The sequence below is a fragment of the Siniperca chuatsi genome, linkage group LG3 (assembly GCF_020085105.1).
Source record: "Siniperca chuatsi isolate FFG_IHB_CAS linkage group LG3, ASM2008510v1, whole genome shotgun sequence".
Classification (NCBI taxonomy): Eukaryota; Metazoa; Chordata; class Actinopteri; order Centrarchiformes; family Sinipercidae; genus Siniperca; species Siniperca chuatsi.
This window is the reverse complement of record NC_058044.1, coordinates 29,498,338-29,521,806: the sequence shown is the minus strand read 5'-3', so window position 1 is coordinate 29,521,806 and position 23,469 is coordinate 29,498,338. Positions and strand designations below refer to the sequence as shown.

The 23,469-nt window shown below is 41.9% G+C and overlaps 1 protein-coding gene across 11 annotated transcripts in view; it reads right to left on the bottom strand.

Annotated features, from left to right (window-relative positions):
* Positions 1 to 21,945, bottom strand: part of kcnq5b (potassium voltage-gated channel, KQT-like subfamily, member 5b) — a 125,586-nt gene extending 103,641 nt beyond the window's left edge. For 2 of the 11 annotated variants that reach the window (XM_044190765.1, XM_044190775.1), the window contains exon 1: positions 20,848 to 21,945. In XM_044190765.1, the coding sequence (XP_044046700.1) occupies positions 20,848 to 21,182 (335 nt within the window). In that variant the 5' untranslated portion in view covers positions 21,183 to 21,945. The remainder of the gene's footprint in view (positions 1 to 20,847) is intronic. The other 9 variants (XM_044190763.1, XM_044190769.1, XM_044190764.1 and 6 more) reach the window with 6 other exon arrangements.
* Between the last annotated feature and the right edge of the window lie 1,524 nt (positions 21,946 to 23,469).

Genomic DNA, 23,469 nt, shown 5'->3' with positions numbered 1-23,469 from the left:
ATTCAGAGTACAGAGACATAGACTGTATGTAGACATGTAGCACTCTTACATTAACTTATGATTTACTTCAACAATTTAAAGAGAGATTATATGAAAATGCCTTACTTAACCAATGTCATTCTGGTGGTTTGGGGGTATTTAGAAAGTACACTACTCCTTAATCACGACAGGAAATTGGTTAGAGCTGAGTGTGTGTTTAACAACTCTCTGTGTCTTTCATTTCAATTTCCCGCAAAGGAGAAAACAGATAAACCCTAGCGGAGTGCTGCGATCTGCTGAGAGCACATGGGAGTTGCGGGGAACAAATATGCAGAATTTATAGTTTGAGGATTAGATCTAAATATAAGTTATGAATAAACTCTCTCATTAAAATATATTTAATTCTCCTATAAAACCAATAACGACGGTTGGTTTTCCATCTCCCTGCAAACTGCCAAGAGCAATAATTCTACTTCACAATCCTCACCACCGCAGCCCGGCTAAGATATAAATTACTTTGACAAATATTTTTCCAAAAACCTCAGTAACCAATACGTATGTAGAATCCAGATCTAGTGGAGCAGGAGCATGACTTAATCGTTGTGACAAGCCAGTCTGATGGAGATTCCAACAGAGAGCTAAAACCCTGAGGATTTCATCAATGAACAATCAATATACATCAAAGTACAGAACACACACCTAACTTGGAAATATCTCAGAAAAAAAAAAAAAAAACATTTTGTGGAGAACATGACTGGAAAAGTGCTTCATCGAAAGCCTCTCAGCTTGCACCTTTACAAAGAACACACTGATGGCGATATATTCCTCTGTCAACATACCTTTCAAAACACTTTCATCAATGATATGTGATCAGGCTACTGTACTTCATACTAATCTTTTCTCTCAGCAGTCAAGCTAGCCTATTAAAAGCCCGGGTGGGTAATATGACCCATGCGGTGCAGTCATTTCAGCCACTCTGTTATTCCAACAAGCAGCTGTTGTGTGTTCCTGCTCAGCTTAATTCCCAAAATTCAACCCCGACCACCATCCCTCCCCCAGACACACAAGCTGGCATGCTGCGGGGTCAAGCTTATTTTGTAAAGACAAACACTTACGAGTTGATTTCTCGAGCGACAGGCAGACATGACCTGGCAAACAAAAGCGACGGGCAGTAGCTCAGAGTCAATTTAACAGATCTATGTTGGGATAGTAACTGACATTTAAGCTGCTGTGGGATTCCTCGTGATTTAGGGGCTGGGTACGAGGTTCCTCACGCACAGTTTGTAACAGTCGACATCTGTTATGTTTGATTTTGAGTGGACATGATTTGACCCTTCGGTCTCAGAACATCAAGTACAGTACAGCTGAGATATTGTACTGTATATAAAAATACCATGTTGAACCCTTGTGGCCTCATTCTCCCTTACAGTCTATGAGACGCTGATTGATAATGACACACCAGCTGGTCAGACACACACTACACACTCAGGACATTACCATTGCTCCTACTGCTCTCTCTCTCTCTGTCACATACACACACTCATTCACTTCTTTATACCCTTCAGAGCAGCAACTGTCCGTTAATACTAGTACACAAATACACACACACACACACGCTCTGCTTTTAGCTACCGCTGTGATCATATCTCCTTGTCTGCAGCTCCTGTCAGAGCTCATAAAGAGAGAAGGAACCAGGCCAGAGTAAACACAGCACAGTTTAAGAGAGGGGCCACCCTTCAGCTTTGATGAAGAGGTGAGAATAACAACGAGTATCATTTTACTCACCAGGCACAATAAACGTGGAAGAATCTGTCTCGGAGATATATGATGCATATGACAAATGTGCAAATGATTAGAGACATTTTAAGAAGTTCAGTCATGAGGCAAACCCAGATAAAGGCCATTTTCATTTCCCTTATTAGACCCAGAGCTGTAGACTTCAGATTTGAGTCACTCAAGTCAGACAGTGTTTCTCCACTAGATATGTTTTCTGAAACCCACAGAGGGCATTGGTTGCACTGGTGTGCCTGAAATTTAGCAGAAATGAAAAAAAAAATGTGTAAAAATATTTTTTAACAAAACACCAACTGGGTGTGCAGTGGTGATGCGAGGATCGGGCTCTGATGTGATCCGAATCCGCATGTGCAGATAAACATCCATCCGCCACCCACCCAAACTAATCATTTTCTCCGATTTAGAGCCATTTCTCTCCACCTCTACCGGTCCCTGTAGGCTATATTGCCGTTGAAATTACGTCGAGCAGCGCAAGCTTTCCAGCTGATTTCTTTGTGTGTTGTATTGATGTATGAGTGCTTTCTTTAACGATTTACATTAATGATCAGAGAGGCTGCTGTCAGTCATTTTAAACGTTTCCTTGGGTGTAATGTCACAGCAAATATTGTGGGACATTTAAGCAGCAAATCTAAAAACTGTAGTTATAAACTTGACAGGACAGAAGAAACTCTCCAGAGGAAACAGAACTTAAAACTTCTGAAATGTATTTTTTTAGACAGCTCTGATGGAGCGCAGGATTCATCAGGAGGACGGCTGCTTTACCACAACCTGGACCGTGTGTGTGTGACCTTTTGGATGTGTAGAAGAACACAGAATATTAACTAACATTAGATCCTAATTTATCAATGAAGTTACGCTGCTGGCTCGTGCGTAAATGTGCACAGCATCTCTGTTAATGGGGAGAGGCTTCACCCTATTTCACCCACCCACAACCCATACACTGTTAATCAGAATGTTCATTTTTATGACCCGGTCAATGCGATCCGCGGATTATCCGCAGGCCCCCGCGTATATAACTGCGATCCACGCATCGCTACTGGGAACAGAGCTTTTGCTGTCGTCCATTAAAAAAACATTTATCTACACCTTTATTCCTGTTTACAATCATTTACATGTGTTAAGAAATTACCAATGTGTATGGCAACTGACAAAAAAAGGTAACACTTAAAATGTATTCCTGGGTGCACCTAATTGAAAAAGTGAGGCGCACCAGTGCCACCAATGTAAAAAGTTAGTCTGGAGCCCTGGGGGTCAGCGACAGCGTGTAGAGCCAGTCTATTTTTTACATCTAACTCTGTGAATTAAGGATTTATTTCGACCAAACCAGAGTTGGTGATTGTTGGAACAGTGGAAAGACAAACCAAGATGATTTGGTTTCATGTAGGAACTATCAGTAGAAAGGAAATAGTTCCTACATGAAATTGCTCACAACAAATCTGTGGATGATCTTCAGTAACCGGGTCATGATTTCTGGAAAGAGACGTCGCTGTTGAGTTTTTCAAATGGATTTTTTTGGCGCTTTGAGCCCCACAAGGCCGAGTGCCATATAGTTCCATTATATTAAAAACGCAGACATCTCTACGGCCGATATCTCCAAAACTCGGCAACTCACACCAAAACAATCTAGATGGATAAACAGCACTACAGGTAAGAGGGAAAATATGCATTTTTGATTTTGGGGTGAACCGTTCCTTTAACAAGGCAATTAAGCTGGTCTTTGTTTGGTAAAAAAGAGAAACTTGAATTCAGAAGGTGTACGGTTATATTTTTGAGTTTATTTTGTTTATTTATTAGACTAAAAAAGCCCCACACACTCCCAGATGAAACTACTGGGGGAGGCCTGAGCTATACTATCGGACTATCGCCTCTTGAGGTACTAAGTGGTATTACGAGACAGGACGGGCCGAGGCTAGCTGGTTAGCATAATAACTTCAGTAGTTATCTCTGCAACACAATACATAGACGTCTTTGACATAACGTCAAAACTGTTATTTTTTCACATTCTGTTGATAATTTGTAAATTTTTGAACGTTTTAAACTCTTAAATTCTTACACATTGCAACCTTCATTAGGTGGCCCAAAACCTCACTCCAAACGAATGCTAATGTGGATACTGAAGGCAACTGTTTGCTAGGACGTTAAGAAGAAGTAGTTTTAACTAAGTATTAACTTTGGCACCTCTCTGCTGGACTTAAACCGGCCACCCTCCGGTTCCCAAGCCAAATCCCTACAGACTGAGCGGCTGCCATATAGCTATATAAGTGGTGACATGTACAAGGCTGAGTCCTTACCGCACCAAGGGCTCGAATCCAACCTGCGGCCCTTTGCTGCATGTCACCCCCCCCGACACACACACATTTCCTGTTTCTCTTCAGCTGTTCCTATCAAATAAAGCCAAGAAGTCCAAAATAAAAATAGAAAAAAAAAGTGTTAATATATTGGAGTCAGTGTTTTTCAGGTTGTTGGGGGGTTCTCGTGCCAGAGAAACCAATTAATGCGGCTTTAAAATCTGATTTGAGATAAGTAAAAAATTCACTCAAACATTTTAGTTTTGAGCCCCCCTAGTCATTTCTATGACAGCAAAGGTTATGAAATTAGTATTTGGGCGACTACCGCATCTTGTACGGATACATATGTACACATATGTATGTTTTTTTATTGTTAATCAAAGCCTTTTTATTTAAAGTTCCATGATAATGCATTGATTGGCCTCAGCTATATAAAAACATTATTAAACCAGCTTTGGATGGAAGATGTTTAAATCCACTATTATCATCATTATTGTTCCACTTCGTTACTGCAGTTTGCCGGTGTTTGGAATAATGATCATCATTATTTTAGGGACCATCTTCCCCGTGACATATTAAATAATTTCACCTTTTCTGAAGCACCTGCAATTTGGGCACCGATGTATTGCGATGGAAACTCACATTGCCAGAGCTCCTCTATAGCTACATTATATTGAGCTAATTGTCATCCTCATATGAGCCACTGTTGTGGGTTGTTGATGTTTGTGATCAATTTTACTTTAGAGTTTAAGTCCATTTACGAAAGATGCTGACATTGTGTGTCCTGTTCATGCAATAGCATTATGAAAGGCAGCTGTAGGAGCTGACATAACACTACACACACACACACACACACACACACACACACACACACACACCACCAGAGGCCAGGAAATAAAAACTGTTCAAAAGAGTGGGGGCACACGAAGACCTCTTCATGTCAGCGGCATGTGTGTGATCTCTTCCTCCTTCAGCCCCCGACCCCCCCGTCCTCACACACACATAGCACTCTCTGTATATGACAGAGGACTTCGGCAAAGGTGACCTAAGGAGCAAACGTACCACTAATGTGTTCTGACAAGTCAGCTACAAGAAAGTGCTAACACAGCAATGTAATGGTTAAAACCACCCCGGCGCTCATCCATACCTCAGCACTTTAACCTCAGTCCTGTAACCCAGCTGACCATTTCCCAGTACACGTTGTGTCATTTTGTGAGGACAAATAAGAGATTACATTGGCCGGGCCGTGGCTGCGTGGGACTATGAGCCTTGGAATAGTTCTGGAGACTCTCACTGGTTCAGTAGGCCTGGGTGGGGTCATAACTATGAGGAAAAATTGTGGTTGACCAGAAAATATGGCTCCCTCTCACAGAATTCAGACTCAGAAATGAGTTGACCCCTGACACTTGTGCCCTGCAGTCATAAAACACTAACCTAAGAGAAACTAGGCTATGGCAAAAACAACAGTGGGAATATCACAAATAAATTATTATACTTTAAAAGACATTTGGCTATTCTGACAAGAAGACTCGAGACCTGAGTACTCTGCATTACCTGGAGATCTTGACAAACACCTAGTGTATTCTGTTTTGCCTCCAAGCTGGCCGTTGGTTTTGGAGTTGAGTGAGGTCACAGAGGTTCCCACACTGAGCTTTTTATGCTCCCAAACAGAGGGGCTATGTACGGGCTCACGGCTACATGGGGTAACGGGGGATAGGGCTGACAACACTTTTTTCTGTATGTCTGAACTTAAACATGAAGACATGGACTACAGGAGCGAGAGGAAAGAGAGGAGAAGGAAATAAAAGCCACAGAGCTGTAGAGTATTTGCAGAAGGGGGAGAAGAGCGTAGGGGGGGGGGCAAAGTAATGATAGTTGTTTATATCATAACATGTAGTGTAAACAAGCCTGTCAGGTTTACACGGATTGCATAAGTATGTGAGTCCACATGAACACACATACAAAGAGGCAATTTTGGTGCTGGCTACCCAGCTGCAGTGCAGCCCCTGTGGGTAAGACAGGGAGGTCAGAGGGCCTCTGGCCTGTCACCAGCTACGCTACAGCGTTACCAGGCTCGTGCCAAGTGAGTGCAGAGAGCATGGCCTGGTGCTGTATCCCCCTGATGTGCTACCACCCCCACCCGTCTTCTGCATGTGTGCTCGCCCTGGCTGTGAATGTAGATGGCGGTAAATCCTTTGTCCTTGCATAGAAACACCCCCCCCCCCACATTATGACTACTGTAGTGTGTAGCCTACGTCACACTAGAACGAGCCACCAGTGGTGCTATTTTTGAACCAATAGTGCCTTTCCTGAGGCATTCTGATACTGTGGGTCTTTTGACGTTAGCTGCAATATCAGTTAAAGTTGTGTAGTCTTTAACAAAATATTCTATATATATATTATATTCTATGCAAAATAAGCTATATAGGCAATAAAAGTGAAAAAAGTCCACTCCTCTTTCCTGGAGAGTAATGCAAATCACAGAAAGTTGAAATGCAGAAACCTGAGCACCTATATTAGATAACGTCAGTGGGGGTGTTCGTGTCCCCCACAGGGACATAACAGGCCCATAGACCCATGAACACTGAATTAGTTTCTGCATCCCTAAATATAGCATAGTAGCAGTGGCTAGGGCATGGCTTGTATCAGCCATGACTAACTGCTGGCCATGGTGGCACAGCAGCGAGAGCATGGCCAGTAGGGGTGACACCTTCAGTGTATGACAGAAACGCACACGCAGGCAGGAGCGCTCACTCGGATTTCTTTTGTTTGCTTATTGAAACCCACCCAGGACGTCTTTTTTCCAGTCTCTAGAAGGCAGCATCAATTGCTATGGCAACACGAAAGCGCTCAAAATTGCCCTTTTCACTTTGGGACTTTTCAGACTCTCAGAGGAGTTGCTGGTGCTGCTTGTATAAAAACATATTAGGAGGCTGACTGGCTGTGTGTGTGTGTGTGTGTTTTGCATGAGGCTCGCTCTGATGCACCTCAGCAGTCGGCAGATAAACCCAGTTATTAGGCCTCAATCTGCCTGCGTAACACCCCATATCAGATGAACTATTCCAGTCAGATCTCCAAACTAGTCAAACGGCCTGCCTCCCCCTCTCTCGCTCCCCTTAAGGCAAGCATCTGCCAGCACATTTGTGATAAAGGCTGAGAGATCAGGAACGACTAAAACAATAAAAATAGGCTAAGAGAGGCAGAGCTATGAGAGGTCATACTCTTCGCTCCTCTTTGTTCTAGAGACTGGCCTGCTGACAGAGGCACAGTGATGATGGAAATGCAAACAAGCAGCAGTGTCTATAGACCACAGGGGAGAGAGATGAAGGGAGTATAAGTGGGAAGAGGCGATGAAGACGCTGAAGAGATGTACGTTCAACACTTGAACACCACTCACAGGTAATGGTATAGGTCTGGTATTCTGATGTAATGCCACTACAATTCTGTGTGATTATGTTTTTCTTGGAAGAGAGAGGAGACTAGAAGAGAGGACGGCAAAAAAATGACGTGAAATCACTCGGGGCACTGCAGTAAATATGAAGGGGTGAGGGAAAGGAGAGGCAATAAGGAGAAATCTTATGAGCAGATGAGAAAAAGATGCTTTTCTCACACTGAAGGTGACTCACTCACTCAGTCCTTTGTCACACAGACTACAACCTGTGAAATGACTGGCTGGGACAATCAGCCACAAAACCTACTCATCAAAAAGTGAGACTCAAGGGGCAGCCAGGTGAAAAAAACCCTCGCCCACGATCGCAGATTCATTTCCCAGCTGCCGCCAGGAGTTCCTGACCAGGCTGGATGTGACAGTGTTCAGTGGTGGGAAGCCAACCAGTAGTGATGTTAGTCTACACTATTTGGTAGCTATCAGGGCATTCAAGATTTGGAGGAAAAGGTATGTAAAAAGCAGCAAAAATTAGCCTCATTTTGCTAAAAGTGACTGAACGCCTGATGTCTCCTCGCCTGATCGTTGCGGAGGCGTTAAAGCGAGGCAGCCTTTCAAAGGAGGCAAACAGGTGCTGTTAAGGTAAATGACGTTCCCCTTAGCTGAAGCACAATACCCACAATGCATGTGTACAGGCGTGCCCTGTACCAAGGCCTTGTCTTTGTGTTTACAGAAAGGCCATCTCTGAAAACAGAGCGAGGGGAACTCCCTCTGAGTAAACGCGGGACTGAAACATGATACCTACAGCAGGCGACCCCATCAACTGTGACTGTCCTCTAATCGGATTCAAACAGGCACAGTGATTTACATATACATACATTGAAACAATATGTACGCGTGATTGGTTGGATTTAATCAATGACAGTATCACATCAAATGTGTATTATTATATTTCATTTCAGTGCACTATGAAGACCAACTTGAAGAGACTTAAGTTGAGATAGGTAATGTGTCATGGTGAACATTTAGTTGCCTTTCTTTCTATTGTTATTGTGTATAGTTGCAGTTTAGCAGCCGACCCTGAGACTTCGGATGTGGCTGCGTTTTCAGAGCAGTTAATGCTTGCAACTACATTCCAACATGACAGTAGTTTCTGCAAGTTGATTATCGTATTGCAGTGACGTGAACGGAAACCAACTGAAAGCAGGAACTTAAAAGTTATGCTGTGCTTTGGAAAATGGTCATCTGTAATGTAACATATACAGAAATTACAGTTAAAATATATGCAAAACCACAATGCTTTAAGACATGACCAAAAACATGATGACATTATAAAGCAGCACATCATTACGCATTACAATTAAATGCATAAACTACCATAGAAACCATTTACATTAAACACACAAATTCTGTCCTTCCACATCTGAATCACACTCTCACTTCTTCTCGTCAAGCTGTCACACACAAATTTACACCAAAAATGCGTATGTAACGCCCATAACCATTTTGACATTGCTTCTGCTCTTCACCCTTGCACTGAGAGTGTCAAAGCAACCACCATCTCGACAAAAACATCACACCTCTGCTTTGTGTCTTACTCACACGTACTGATACAAATTTGGTCTTTGCTCTCGCTGTTTATAAGAAGCTTTTTTCCTCTGAGTCACACACTCAAAAGATGACAGTGGACCCTGACTACGTGCTGATGCAAAATGCCCTTATGTGTCACACAGGTTAAGAACATATACACAAGGTGAATGGAAAACAGGCATTTAAATGAATGCCAGCATCTACAGAGGGGTATCTGAGTTGAATCTACAACAGTACTGGGACGTATTCCACACCAGAGGGCATAAGCCTCTCAAAGAGATAATGAAGAGGGGGTTTACGGGAAAAACAGATATTTCTAAGTGTCGCAGGACTATAAACGATAATACAAATCAAATACATAACAGCACTGGGATTCAGAGCAGCGTCTGATTATTCATTCAGATGTCTACTAAACATTTTATTGTGTCTGTTGGCTTCAAATACCCAATAATGCCTATCAAACACAGCTTTCAGGGTGAGCCTGCATCCTTTACTGCAGCCTATAAATTCAAGTATTCCAACAATAAACCGACTGATGAGCGAGTGAGGAGCGAGTTCATGTCCCTACTCCGTGCCCCCCAGTAGTTCAGCGGGCCAGTTCAGAAACCTGAGGTGGAGGAACACTGCATCCTTAACCTCGACACTTTCCTGCCCCGGAACATACTCGCAAGGATAAGAGCTTGTTAATCCAGAGGTGAGATGAATGGCAGCACTGTGTATGTGTGTGTGCAAGCAGGAAGGAGGGCAGGCCGGGACCCCAGCTGCAACTCAACTCAGCACAAAGACTGCCTCAGTGCTGCTGCAGTCACACATAGGGAATGGATAAAAATATACATGTATGCAGTAGCCATACAGTATACAGCTAAATGCAACAGCAGAGGAGTTAAAGGGCACATGTGAGCAAGATATTTGCCTTTAATAAGCTATCAGTACCCAGTATAAAAGTTACAGGGTCAAATACTAACACTGTCTTCCCGAGTATCCACGGTGACTTCGCCACTGGCTTTTATTTTGAAAATCTAACACCAATCATACAGCTAACACACATAACGAAGTTGACTGATGTTGCTAGTTCTTCATGTTACAATTTTACAGAAGTCATTTCACCTGGTGGCATGTGTGTTAGAAAGTGGAACACAGTTGAAGGTGAAATATCACTTCAAGCATCAAAGCCGATGAGGATGTGCTGTGTGGGCATGTCAAACAGAGGATAACTGAATGCTGCGGGATCAGGCTCGTAAGCGTATTTGCTCCTCTGACCCTGTTCCTAATGTGTCGGCTCAGACAAGTCAGATAAGGAGAAGAGCTTTTCTTTTTTTTTTTTTTTATTGCCACCTGAAAGCAGTGGATGGTGAAATTGAACTTCTGTGAGTTACCCAAACAGCGCTTCGACTGCTCAAGCAGAACACCTTGGCCAAATTACTACCAAACACACTGATCCTCATGAGGAAGCATATGCACACAAGAGAAAGAAATGACAAAATATTGCATTTCACCACTTGAAGACTTTTACCACAGAAGCAAGACTTTGATTACCTGATTTATGAAATACAGTTGATAAAAAAAGGACAATATTGTTTATGAAGACAGGAGGTTTAAAAGAGGATTACATTTGAAAATGATTCTAAAGTAAATAAAATTATGTGTCCTGGCATAAACCTCTGTTTTTATAGTACTGTGCCTAAACAATGACCGATTCAAAACATATAATACACATGAATAACACTCCAGAATATAATGTTCTGTAAAGTCATGTTCGTACATTATGTTCCAGTGCCAACCTGGGCAAGAATGGTTTACATATGGATTACAGTGATTGTTTAAAGCTGCATTAATCGATTTTTTTGGCTACTTGGAGGCAGAGAAACAAGATGCAAACACAACACCGACATATTATCACCTTATAAAGTTGATATGACGAACATGTTAACAAACAGTTGCCTATTTACAGGTACATATCCAGCAGACCTGGATTCATTTGGAGTCCTGTTTCTGGCGACCTGACAAATTTAGGTCCAATGGTCACTCTCCTTTTAGCTCTGTTTTGGTCTTCACTAACTCCTGAGGGAAATATCTGGCTCTTTAGCTGCTAAATGCTCCACTAAGTTTACCAGCTAGTCACTAACTGTGTCTGTCTGCCGTTTGGTGGTGAGCAGGTAGAGTACAGTGGGTTTATAAGAGCTGTCTCGCTGAAAACAGTGACAGTAACAGTGTAGGCCATAAAAATCCAAACAACGAACTGAAATACCCTAAAATGCTGTGTAGTGATGAGGCTAACTGCAGAGTTAGGTGATAATTCTCTGTGAGTTTGTCCTCACAAGCAACATCTTTCACATTACACGTAGTCATGTGATTTATTGTTATTAATTATTAGTACAGCTTTAAAGTAAAGTGACTGACAATGGTATTGCAAAGAACAAAAGTTGCTACAAACTGTAGCAAATCTTTTTTATTTATTTTTTTACCTCTACATATTGTTTGGCCCTCAACATAACCCTGACCCATTAACTTTAACCTTATCAGTACTTTAACTTGTTTCTTTCTGACACTGAGAATCTTTGCTGTGCTTTTAAATAGGCAGGATGTTTTCAAAGCCGCTATAACTGATATTTTACAATAACAATGTATCAAATGACAATGTGTATCACCTGAACCTGCAACTCCCCTCGGCTTTGTGGCGCTTTCAGCTCATTTAGCTGTCCGGCCGGCAACTGTACTATTTTGGTTCACTCTCATAGTGTTGTTTTTAGCTGCACAAGGCTGCTGTTTTCTCAGCGCTGTACACTTCCTGCTCATCACCAAACGGCAGACAGCCACAGTTAGTGACTAGCTGGTGAGCATGGTGGAGCATTTAGCAGCTAAAAAGCCAGATATGTTTCTCATGAGTTGATAGACACCACAGTAGAGACCAAAAACAGAGCTAAAAGAGAGTGAATACAGGACTTACATTCATCAGATTGCCAGAAACATGACTCAAAATGAAAGCTAATGTTGCTCCGTAAACTGCTGAATGTGTAAATAAGAAACAGCTTGCTAACAAGTTCGCCATATCAACTTAAAAGGATGATATGCCAATGTTTGTTTCCGATGCCCCCAAATGGTTATTAATAATAATTATAATTATAAAAAACTTTATTTGTATAGCACCTTTCATACAAGAAAAGCAGCTCAAAGTGCTTTACAACAAAGAAAATACATGCACCAAGTGCTTCACATAAAAAACGACAGAACGAACATGAAAACAGGGATAGGATGCCATAGTTAATGTAAAATAAGATGGAGTAAAAATAGAGAATAGAATACATGCATCTTCACATGAAAATAGACAGAATGCCATACTTATTGTAAAATAAAAATGAGGAATGCATAGCATAAGATGGAAAATACAACCCTTAATGGGTTCCATAATAACAATAAAAAATAATAAATAAAAGTTAAAAAGTAGAATACATAAAATGCATAAAATCTAGTAAAATACAGCATTTTAAAAGAAGTGCAGCAGTGCATAAATGTGAAGCAACGAGCAAAAAGAGTTTCGTGCCTGTATCAGGAAAGTCATAGTAGTCTAGTTAAAGGCTAAAGTGAAAAATAACTTTTTAGCTTTCTTTTAAAAATATTTAGCGAGCTAGCTTCCCTGATATCTACAAGTAGTGTGTTCCACAGCTTTGGGGCATAATTGACAAAGGCTGCATCCCCAATTTTCTTTTGGCTGTTTCTGGGAACCTCCAGTAAACCAGCAGCAGATGATCGCAGTGTTCTTGAAGGCAAGTAATTAACAAGAGAGTTAGCAATGCAGCTTGTTCCTAGCCCGTTAAGAGCTTTGTATGAAAGGAAGAGGACCTCCTCAATTCTAAATGTTACAGGAAGCCAGTGCAGAGACTAAGCTAAACTAGACTAATATGCTCTATCCACCTGGTTCTGGTTAATAGCCGAGCTGGAGAGTTTTGAATGAACTAAAGTCTCTCTGTGGTTTTTTTCAGGAGACTAATAAAAAGTGCGTCACAGTGATCGAGTCGGCTTGAAATAAAGGCATGAATCAGTTTTTCAGCATCTTTCTGATTTATAAATGGTCATACTTTAGCTTTGTTTCTAAGCTGGAAAAATTTGGTTTCGTCACCTTGTTAATGTGGGACTTGAAGCTTAGAGATGAATCTAGGATAACACCAATACTTGTAACCTCAGATTTAATCCAGGGAGTCATTTTCTCCAGATTATTAAATAGCACTTCTCTGTTTGTTTTAGGGCCCGACTTGTAGGATTTCAGTTTTGTCCTCATTTAACTTAGTAGTAGTAATGGAGTTTATAGCTGCAGCATCTTTTGGTTCAGCAGAGATGTACAGTTGCGTGTCATCCGCAAACTAGTTACAAGCATAACATTGTGCTCTCTAATGATGTTAACACACAGTCTGAAAGACCTACCAACTTTTCAAAACGACCGATTAAGATGTCCTGGTCAATCTTATCAAACACTGCACTTAGGTCTAAGAGGACAAGAACTGAGACCTCATTTTCACCAGAATTTAGTCTGAGGTCGCTGATTATTTTAGGATGAGCAGTTTCAGTGCTGTGGTATGTTCTAAAGTCTGATTGAAATTCCTCCAGGATATTATTTTCTTTAAGAAAGGAGTTTGTTTGCACTGAAACTACTTTTTCCAAGTATCTTACTAATGAATGCAAGGTTGGATATCGGACTATAGCTGGTCAGTGCATTACCGTCTAGGTTGGGTTTCTTTTTGAAGGCATCTGGGAAGATGCCTGTTTGAAGAGATGTATTTATAATCTTCAGGACATGAGTTGAAACACTGTCAAACACTGTCAAACACAGTTAATGTAATACAGGTGAAGGTGAATGTTGCCATGGTTACATCTTTTTTATAGGGGTTGCTGAGGTCATCTGTGTTTATATCAGCAGCAATACTGGCTCTAATTGAAGTTATTTTGTTATTGAAGAACAATTCAAGTTCTTCACAATTTGGTGCAGAGAACTGTGGATGGGTGGGGGCAGTGTTGAGTAGCTGGTCAATAGTGGAAAATAATATTCTAGAGTTTCCAGCATTATCTGTAATAATCTTGGGAAAGTAATCCTTTCTAGCAAAACGTATTGCTTTGTTACAGGCAGTCATAGCTTCATTACATTACAGTGAACTGTGAGCCTAGCTTTCTTTTATTTTCTTTTAGCTGCTCGACAGATTCTTTTAATCTCATTAACAGCTATTGTTTAACCATGGCCAGTTTCAGTCAGTCCACCTCTTTTTAACCTTCACTGGAGCAACAGTATATAAAGCAGATGACAAGGTATTGTTGAAATTTCCAACCATGTCATTTAAAGAGCAGTCATAGTTTGACTCAAATGATCTCATAATATTAGATAACTTGCCGTCTAGGAATCTCTTTTGAACCACAAATTCCCTTTTAGTCTTTGTTAAGATTAAGTTGGCAACACAGTGATGATCAGAAATAGGTCATTCTAATACTGAAACGTTGTCACTGTTTAACCCTGTTGTTATTACCAAGTCTAGAATGTTACCACGCTGATAAATGGAGTCATTCTTTTTATTAATATGAATATTCAGGTCTCCATTCAGGATGAATCTATGATATCTAGCGATACCACGTGAGATCAGCTCTGAGAATTCCTGCAGAAACAGCGATGAATATCTTGGTGGCCGATGTAATGTAATGATGAGCACTGATAGTTCTGCTTCGAGCTCAAGAGCAAGCGATTCAAATGCTGTAAATTCACCCAGGTCGATGTCATTACACAGAAACTGTGTAGAGAAAATGGCTGCGATCCCTCCTCCTTTCCTGTTTTGTCTGACTGACTGATTAAAATTATAGTTTGGAGGACAAGCCTCTATTAGTGTTGCTACACCAGTAGTGCTGTTAAGCCAGGTCTCAACTAAAACATTACATGAAAATTCCTTTCAGTTATCAGATCATTGATGATGGATTTGTTAGCCAATGACCTGACATTAAAAAGAGCTCATTTCAGCTGTAGGGATTCTGTGACTGGTTGTGGCTGAACATTGACAAATTTAAGATTACTGAGACAGGTACCAGATGGTCTGTGATTGCTACGATGAGTTTGACCATGCCACCGGCTGTTTACGTTCACCGGTATGTTGGAGGAAGCAGCATGGGGTCTGTCTCATTTCTGACAGACACCTGAGTGATGATGTCTGTGGTTATTGTTGTTTAATAGCTCATCAATTTGACTGAGCTTCAGCGTGGCAGCTTTAACTCCTTGATTGGTGAGCGTGGTGGAGGGGGGTTGTTGGATCCCTGACTGGGACAGAGACATCCTCTGAACGCCTTGGGTGATGTGGAGCAGAGGATCAGGTGAAGAGGGAGTGATACAGGATGTCTGCCTGTGTGTGCTTTCCTTGCCCTTCGCGCTTATCCGTGCATTTTTGTTTTGGTATGTCATACCAAGAGCATGACGTAGGTTGGCACCGAGTAGTCTGGAGCCAGTGATACTTGGATGAATCCCATCAGCTTTAAAGCGGTCTTTACAGTTCCAAAAGATATTGAAATTGTCAAACTTTATCCCATGGGTGAGGCTCGCCGATGTCAGCCAAGGAGGTGCCAAGGTGTTCAGGGCAAGGAGTCTGCTAAAATATTCGATTCCTTTCCCCAAGGTTGGAATGGGGCCTGAAATCAATACATTTTGCGAGTGACACTCGCTCAGTTTCTCCAGCAGCATGCAAAAGTCTTTTTTCAGGAGCCAGTCTTCCTTCGCAGAATGTCAGAAAAACCTAGCGTGGACATTAATCCTCCTGTTACTTGGACGTGTAGAGAGGATAACTGGCAACAGCTCTGTTAGCTCCCTGACAGATGTGTCATCCACAGTTAGATTTTCAGTCTTTGCCATTCTTACATGCTTGGTTACAAAGTCCCCAATCAGAATAGTATCTGGCTTCTCAGGTATGGAGTTCCCAATGTTTCTTCTGGCCCTCGGCCTAGCAGTGATTTTGGGGCTATTTCTTGGGTTTTGGTTAGCTTCAATGCTGGTGGTGTGATTAGCTCCCCTGGGTTCAACATAGTATTATCACACATTTCATTCAGAGTCAGTGCGTCGTACCTGTTTTGCAATGAGAGTTCGCATGGTGGAGTGAGTGTCGGTGGCCTCTTACTGGATTTGCCTTTGCGGTGTCCTTGCTGGAGTTGACGCTTTCGGTCTAGCGCCAGTGCTATGCCAGCAAGAGGCATCGTAAGGGAAGGCTGGTTTGGGAGCCTCCGCAGCTAATCCAGTGATGTTAGGATGCATCCAAGGGATCGTGTCAGCCAAGTCTGTGATGGGATGCTCTACAAATGTAATCCCGTCTATAAAAGTCTGTCCGTTAGCATCTGGTGGCCTTTGCACCTTGTACAATAGCTGCTACAGAGTCAATGAATTGCTCACTCTCACATATTTGATGCAGTGTTTCAATCTTCTTTTCAAGCTGTGTTATCCTCTCAGTCAGTCGCTCACACTCCGTGCAGCTCACAGATTTTGCCATCTTGTCCTTGTACTAATCCCAGGTTACCAGTCACAGACACAGCAAAATCCTTGTGCTGTTTGCAGGTCGCACATTAATAGCACGCCTCCTCCACATGCGGCTCACCGAGCGGCTGTGAAAATGGACTCGCGGATGAAAAAGTCCAAAACGTGAGTTGTGTTTTTTGGGTGACTTTATAAAACATACTGTTGATGAAGGCAAGGTGAGCAGATTAAAGTAGTTAGTGAGTAAACACTACAATAAGGTGGAGGATTAAGTAGAATTAAAATGAAATAAGAAATTATTTACTAGAAACAGGGTAATGTATTCTTTCAAATATTTATATATAAAATATTATATATTTATTTATTAATTAATATTTTTCAGGATTTTTCGTCAAGAATATCGATATCGCAGAAATATCGTGATATTGTTTTAGGGCCATATCGCCCACCCCTAGTGGTATCCTTCTGTGTTTCTTATAAATTAACGTCCCAGTGATTTATAAGTATCCAGGATCAACTTTCCTTAGCTTTTTGCAGACATCAGCAAAAGAATGTAAGCAAAGCAGAGAGCAAGCAGCATAGTGTCTCCACTGTATGAGAGCAGGAAGGTAGTTATTGCGTGTTTAAGGATCTTTTAGCTATGTTTGTATTCTGATTCTTGCATGTATTCTACGGACTGAACTACACAGCAAAGAAAAGTACGGGTTTCTTCTTCACTATGCAGCTCGCTGCAGTGACATCAACTTTTTCAAAAATTGTAATCACGGTTCTCCTGCACCCAGGCGATAAAAGGTAAGGAGTGTTTTGCAGGTGGCCCAGGTGGCTAACACATCTTAGCTCTAATGTATGCAAGGAATGTAAAGGTACAAACAGTTAGTAAAGCAGACCTTGGTTATGTAACAATAAATCAATGCTTACATAATATTTGAAAAAATATAAAGAAATCTTCATTTTCAGTATTCAAAGAACAACTATTCTTGATTGCACTGAGTTAATTACTAAGGAGAGCATTTGAATTTCTTTTGTCCTTGTAGCTGTTTAATATGAAGCCATAAAGTTGATTGTCTGCTTACCTTAGAAATTCCACTGAATAAGAAAATGTTTAGGATAGAATCTGGGCTTATTTTACGTTGACTGACGGTGCCAGTGTGTGTGTTTATTTGTATCATGTTGGAGTTGCCAGTTTAAACCTACAGTTTTGCACTTAAATATGTAAACCTTTGTTTACATTTTGTTTTGTGCTGCATTATACAATGACTTGTTTTGTCAAAATAAAATAAACTCTAATTAAACGGTCAATTCGATTTTTTTGAAGGAAAATTAATCGTTTAGATTCATTGATTAAAATGAAATAGCCGATAGAAAAATAGTCGTAGTGGCAGGACTAGCAACCACCTAAAGGCAACACCCTTTGCTGGGGGCCCCAACACACAATGCAAATTAGTAATATAATAGGTTTTTTTAAACCACCTGTGTCATCAAATGACTGGGTGGTTAAAATGTGAAGGGGGGCCCCAAAGCAAAAATGGCTAGCCCTGTTGGGTATGGTCACTTGCAGCGCTTTGAGTAGTCAGAAAGACTAGAAAGCGGCTATATAAGTATAGTCCATTTACCATTCACTCTGAATTTCAGTAAATTTCAGTTTGTTACTTCATTTGTGCAAACTGGCTCATAAACAGCAGTTATTGAGTGCTCCATTTGCAGAAATCTGGTTTAAAGAAACACTGATAAATATGCTCCTGAGGTTTTTAATAGCAGTAAATGTGAACCACAACTAGCTTTATCATCAGCTGGACATGAATATCATCTTATTTTGTAGATAAAAACTGTGACAGCGAGGCTCTCAACTGCAACAATTGTCATATCAGCAGACCAGTGCAACTTTCAAGGCCACTCACCATCATAGCGGCATTCATCACAGGAGAGAGAGCAAAGGGCCGAGTGGGAGTTCAGCCCTCCATTTCTCCAGTTCAAGCTCGCTGCCACAGGGATGAAAGAAAATCATTCACCAACTTCCCAGCCACCCAGCCGTGCGTTCCTAACGTTCATAAGCGCTCATGTGAAGAGAAAAAAATTTGAGGATCCTTGTGGGTGTGCATGAGTCAACACTTTCATAAGATATGCAAATTAGCATTTTTGAGTAAACCTTTTCGCAAAAGTGTAGACCAAAGTGGACAAAAGGAAATCCAATGGTGTCCCTCTTAAGTTATGGCCCCAATAAAAGAGGATAAGGAAAGTCATCACTGACATCATTACAAAACCTCTTTGACCCCACAATGTCTGGAGAGGCCTGAATTGATGTCTGAAACACTTTAACACCACAATAAATATAATCCTTCTCTGTAAGGAATTATGACACTACAGTAGATAGATAGGAGAGACTATAAATTCTCTTGAAAAGCAATAGGACATTGTGTAAAAAGTCAATTTAAAGGATATCCTTATTTACAATAATTGTGTTTCCAAATGTAGGCTACTACAGCTTTAGATAAGAAAACGTTGATGCACAGCAGTTTAGATAAAGGGGTATTTATCAGATGGATATCCTGGATGTAAAACAAACTCCTCTTGGGCAAATACTGGATCCTGACAGAAATACCAGCTCCTCTAATTCAGTTGAAGAAAATAATTGAATTAAGGATGTCCAGTTCATGTGCAATCTGGCCTGACTGGAAAGACTTGCTGGAGTTAAGGCCCTGCCACATGTTCCACACAGTCCAGCATCTACAACAGCAACATTTAGTGGCGAAATCTTCGAAGTAACAGGGAGCCAGAGAGTCCAGAATGGCGGTCGCTGTGGTAGCTTATTAGCTGTACTGTACCATCCACTTTTATGTGAAGCTAAACCTCTTCTGTTGGTGTATAAACTGCTCCATTAAAAAGACATGGTGGACAGTTGCGAGACAATGGCAATGGCACAAATACGTATTTTGAATAAACTGAATAAATGTATTGTCTCCTTAGCGAACGAGCTAACAAGCTTGCTAATTGACCATTAGAACGCTAGCTAGTTTAGACAGCGCCCCCCCAATAACTCTATTGAATAAAAGATGTACACTCCTGAGAGCTAAATGCCAGAGGGAGTAACCAGCGCGGGGAAAATAGAAAGAAGCTCAGACTAGCGCTAACATGTTCTTAGCTTGCTAGTGTGTTTAGCCATTACCTTGCCAGCTACAGTAGTTCACCAAGTAGCACTGTGAGTAGTCCTTAGGCCTACATCACCAACCTTCCAGCACCTAGTTAACAATTCATTTCTCTGTGCCTCTTTCTGGTATGACCGGGCCTACACTCTAAAATTGCCTGTAAAAAGCAGTAAGTTTTGAAACAGAGGTCATTCCTGTCATTTCAAAATAATACAAAAAAAATCTATATTTCAAAAGTGTCTTTACTAAACATCACTGAGCATAGTACACATAACAGGCACATGACATCCCCCAGCAGGGAGTCTGCATGCTTAGTGATGTCCTGTGCATAATTTGATATCGGCTGCAAGCTACTTCAAAGATGCTTTATAATAAAAGTGACCAGGGTCACGAGCTGCTTGGATTAAGTGCAATAGCTCAAGCAGTGCACCAGCACCCCTCCTCTCTTTCCAACCACTCCTCCTAGTGCACAGACACACACATACCCCACCCACACAAAAAAAAAAAAAAAAAAAAAAAAAAAAAAGGTCCTCTACAGTCAGCATGTGTCTCAACTTCCTTCCTCTCCAGAAACAGTCATTATGCCACAACAACAGTTGCAGGCGGGAAATCAAATGCAGCTGGTTGGGAAGCCGAGAATGACAGAAAGCAGACAGGAAGGCTGAAGATGTTCCTGATTCTTGACCTTCAGGAGCCAACAGACCCTGAGTTTAGATGTGAAACTTAACCATTGAGGGCCTCATGAACGCATTAGTGAATGATAAAAACACCAGTCTTTGACGTTTACTACTATATATTCATATTTTTACTGCAACTGTGGGCTACTAGTGTGTTAAACCTTAGATTTAAGCTCCAAAGGTCCTCCTGTCCAGGGGTTAATTCAAACAACAGAGAAGGGATTTTCTTTTCAAGCTGTGAAAGTGGCTCTGATGAAGAGGTGCTCATCCTGGACTACACTATATTCTTAAAGATGAGCTGTGCATTCCCGACTCCACTGTTTTGTCACGTGTCGGCCATTATACAGACAGGTGACATGTGTGGAAATATGTCAGATTTAAGCTCCTTGTTAGAAATGCTGTGTCTGAAGCGTGTCCCTGCAGTGAGGGTGGAACCGCATCAACAGGTGTGCAACTTCAGAGCTTCACAACAGACAACCCTTCATGCGAATTATGGAAATGAACTTACACAAACGCATGGTAGATGAACGCCCAAGTTCTCGGTCTCTCCAGCACGTTGTACAGGTAGTTTTGCAGCCGCCGGTAGCGCACGTTTCTCCGGCCGCTCTGCGCGCTGTATATGAGCGGCTTCCCCAGCAGGCTGAGCCGGGCTCCCTGCTTCCCCCTCAGGCTCTCGGACCCGGCACCTGCCGCGGTGGAGGTGGACAGCAAACCGTCTCCCGCGTTGTTCATCATCCTTCGTCCGGACTCCACATCTTTCAAGCCGTAGTCTTCACGGTGCCCCGGCGATGTCCTCATCCAGAGCCCGGTGCCGCCTTCGTCTGCGCTGTGGTTCCGGGGCATGGCATCACCAAAGCGGGCATCAAGTGCGCGGAGGTCTTTTCAAGCATGCGTGTCCTGTGCCGGGAGCTGTGCCCTGGACGAACAATAAATTAGGCTAGACTTGCGAGACGCAGTCTAACAGGCGCTGAGCTGGAGTGAAACCGTGGCCAGAGGAAGGCTCTCTGTTGAGCGTCACACTTTGACCGCCCTCTTTCCTCTCGCATCAACGTCTCCTCAAGCCATTCACACACAGCGGCCGAGCGCAAAGACATCCACCGCGCCTGTCCTGCGCACGGTGCCGTCCCCTCTGACAAAAGAACAAGTTGCGGACGCATACAGTGTGTGGAGCTGGAGCCGGGAGCGAATATATATTTTTAGCGTTAATTTTCAGCACAGGTTCTCCTCCCAGTGCGCTTCGACGCCTGTTGCTTTAACACAGCGCTGCCCGCACACGGCAGATGCACGTCTGTGCGCTGGTCCTGCTGGACTTTTATCGCTCACCTCGTGTCACAGTAAACAGTTTTAACCTCCACATCACTTGAGAATGAAGCTTTCAGCCTCTAGGAGATGCTTTTTTTTTTTCTTTTTTTTTTTAGGTGGCGGCAGAAATGCAAATGAGCAACCGGCGCTCTTATAATTTAATTTCCCGAAAAAAGTTCCAAATTACACCACGTTTTTTGAAAAGCCTATCAGGTAACATGGATTCTGATGAATTTTCCACTTGGTCGGCTGGAAAAGTAACCACTGAGGAGAGCTCACTGAACATCTGCAGAAAATATTATGGTGTAACCAAAATTACTTTTAATTCAGGGGAGCTTTTTTTTTTTAAATTGAGTAGTGTTCTGTAAATAAAATAATCAAAACGTTCTTCAAGGTTATATTTGATCAAATTTACATAAGAAAAGCCTTGCAGTGTCTTTCTTTCAATACTGTATAAGGTCTGTATGTTCACAGTACACTGGGTTGTGTGTCAAGAAGCTAAATTAACTGAAAGTACTGCTTCCTTTGTCACTATAGCCTAAAGTGAAAGTGGTTAGAAAAATGTGATGTCGGTTATGCCTCTGCATGAACTTCCCCTTCACATAGGCACAGTAACATACACACCCCCCTCCACTTGTTTTTACTTTGGAGAATATTCTCCTTAAGCTGCCTCATCACCAACCTGACTGCAGGCTGACAGCCTCATCAGCAGCACTCAGCATCCTGTCACAACTACTCAGTGTGCGAGTAAAGAAAGGTCAGAGAGCACGGAAGTGTGTATTCTCCTTTTTAATCCACAGAAGCTGAGAGTGTGCAGGACTTGCTTTTACCTACAGTGGTGTGATCTCAGAGCACCGACTGAGCAACTCCATCTGTCCTCCAACAAAACTACGCCATCTACTGTTGGCTGCAGCACCAGATAACCTTTCTCGACACTACAATCTCACAGGTTTTGAATGCAAATCCAATCTTTTGCTCCTGAAGTACATGATAGTAGGCTATATAGTCCCAGGAATACTTTTTGGGCACTGAAGCTCACAGTTTGATGAAGGTTGCTTGTAATTTTGGTGATCTAGGGCGTGAGGCTTATTCCTGTTACACTGGTGGTTCTAGGGCCAACAGATAAATGAATCAGATGCAATGCTGATAAGTGCATGTACAATAACATACACTACTAGCATTTTTTTTGCCTGTTTATATTTTTGGAACTTTTTTCATTTCCTCTGCATTTTCAAAAACTGCACCCTTTGCTCCTTTTCAGTAAATTTGAAGTAAACATACAAGTGGCAGTCAACTGCTGGGTCAGTCGTTACAAACTCATGCTGTGCAGCCAAACATTGTCCAAACCCAGAGAACTTGATTTGAAATTCTAGTGGAGATCCCAAAGTTTCCAAAGATACCAAATAGTCTTGGAGTTAGGTATGAAAGTTTATTCTTGACCTTGGAAATAACAGTTTGAAAAAACAATGTCAACTCAAGGTCCACTTACTAGTTTTTTTCCAGCGCTTTCTACCACATCAGTGGATGAAGTTTGCTCAGTCACTCATGGGATCGAATCGGATGACAAGAAGTCTACTGAGCTTGCATGTCAAGAGATCCATCTCCATGACAACACACCAAACTCAATCTGCTGATGAAGACCGTGTGATATGGTTGAAAGCGCTGACGAAAGTAGTAATTGGATTGTTTTGTCAAATGAGGTCTTTGGTTTGAATATTTCACTCACTGTTAACATCGCGACATCCTGCACAATCCAATGTAATCCAATACAGAAGCTCAGCTATAACATCTATCTTTACGAAGCTCATAATGTTCCGTTTGTTGATAT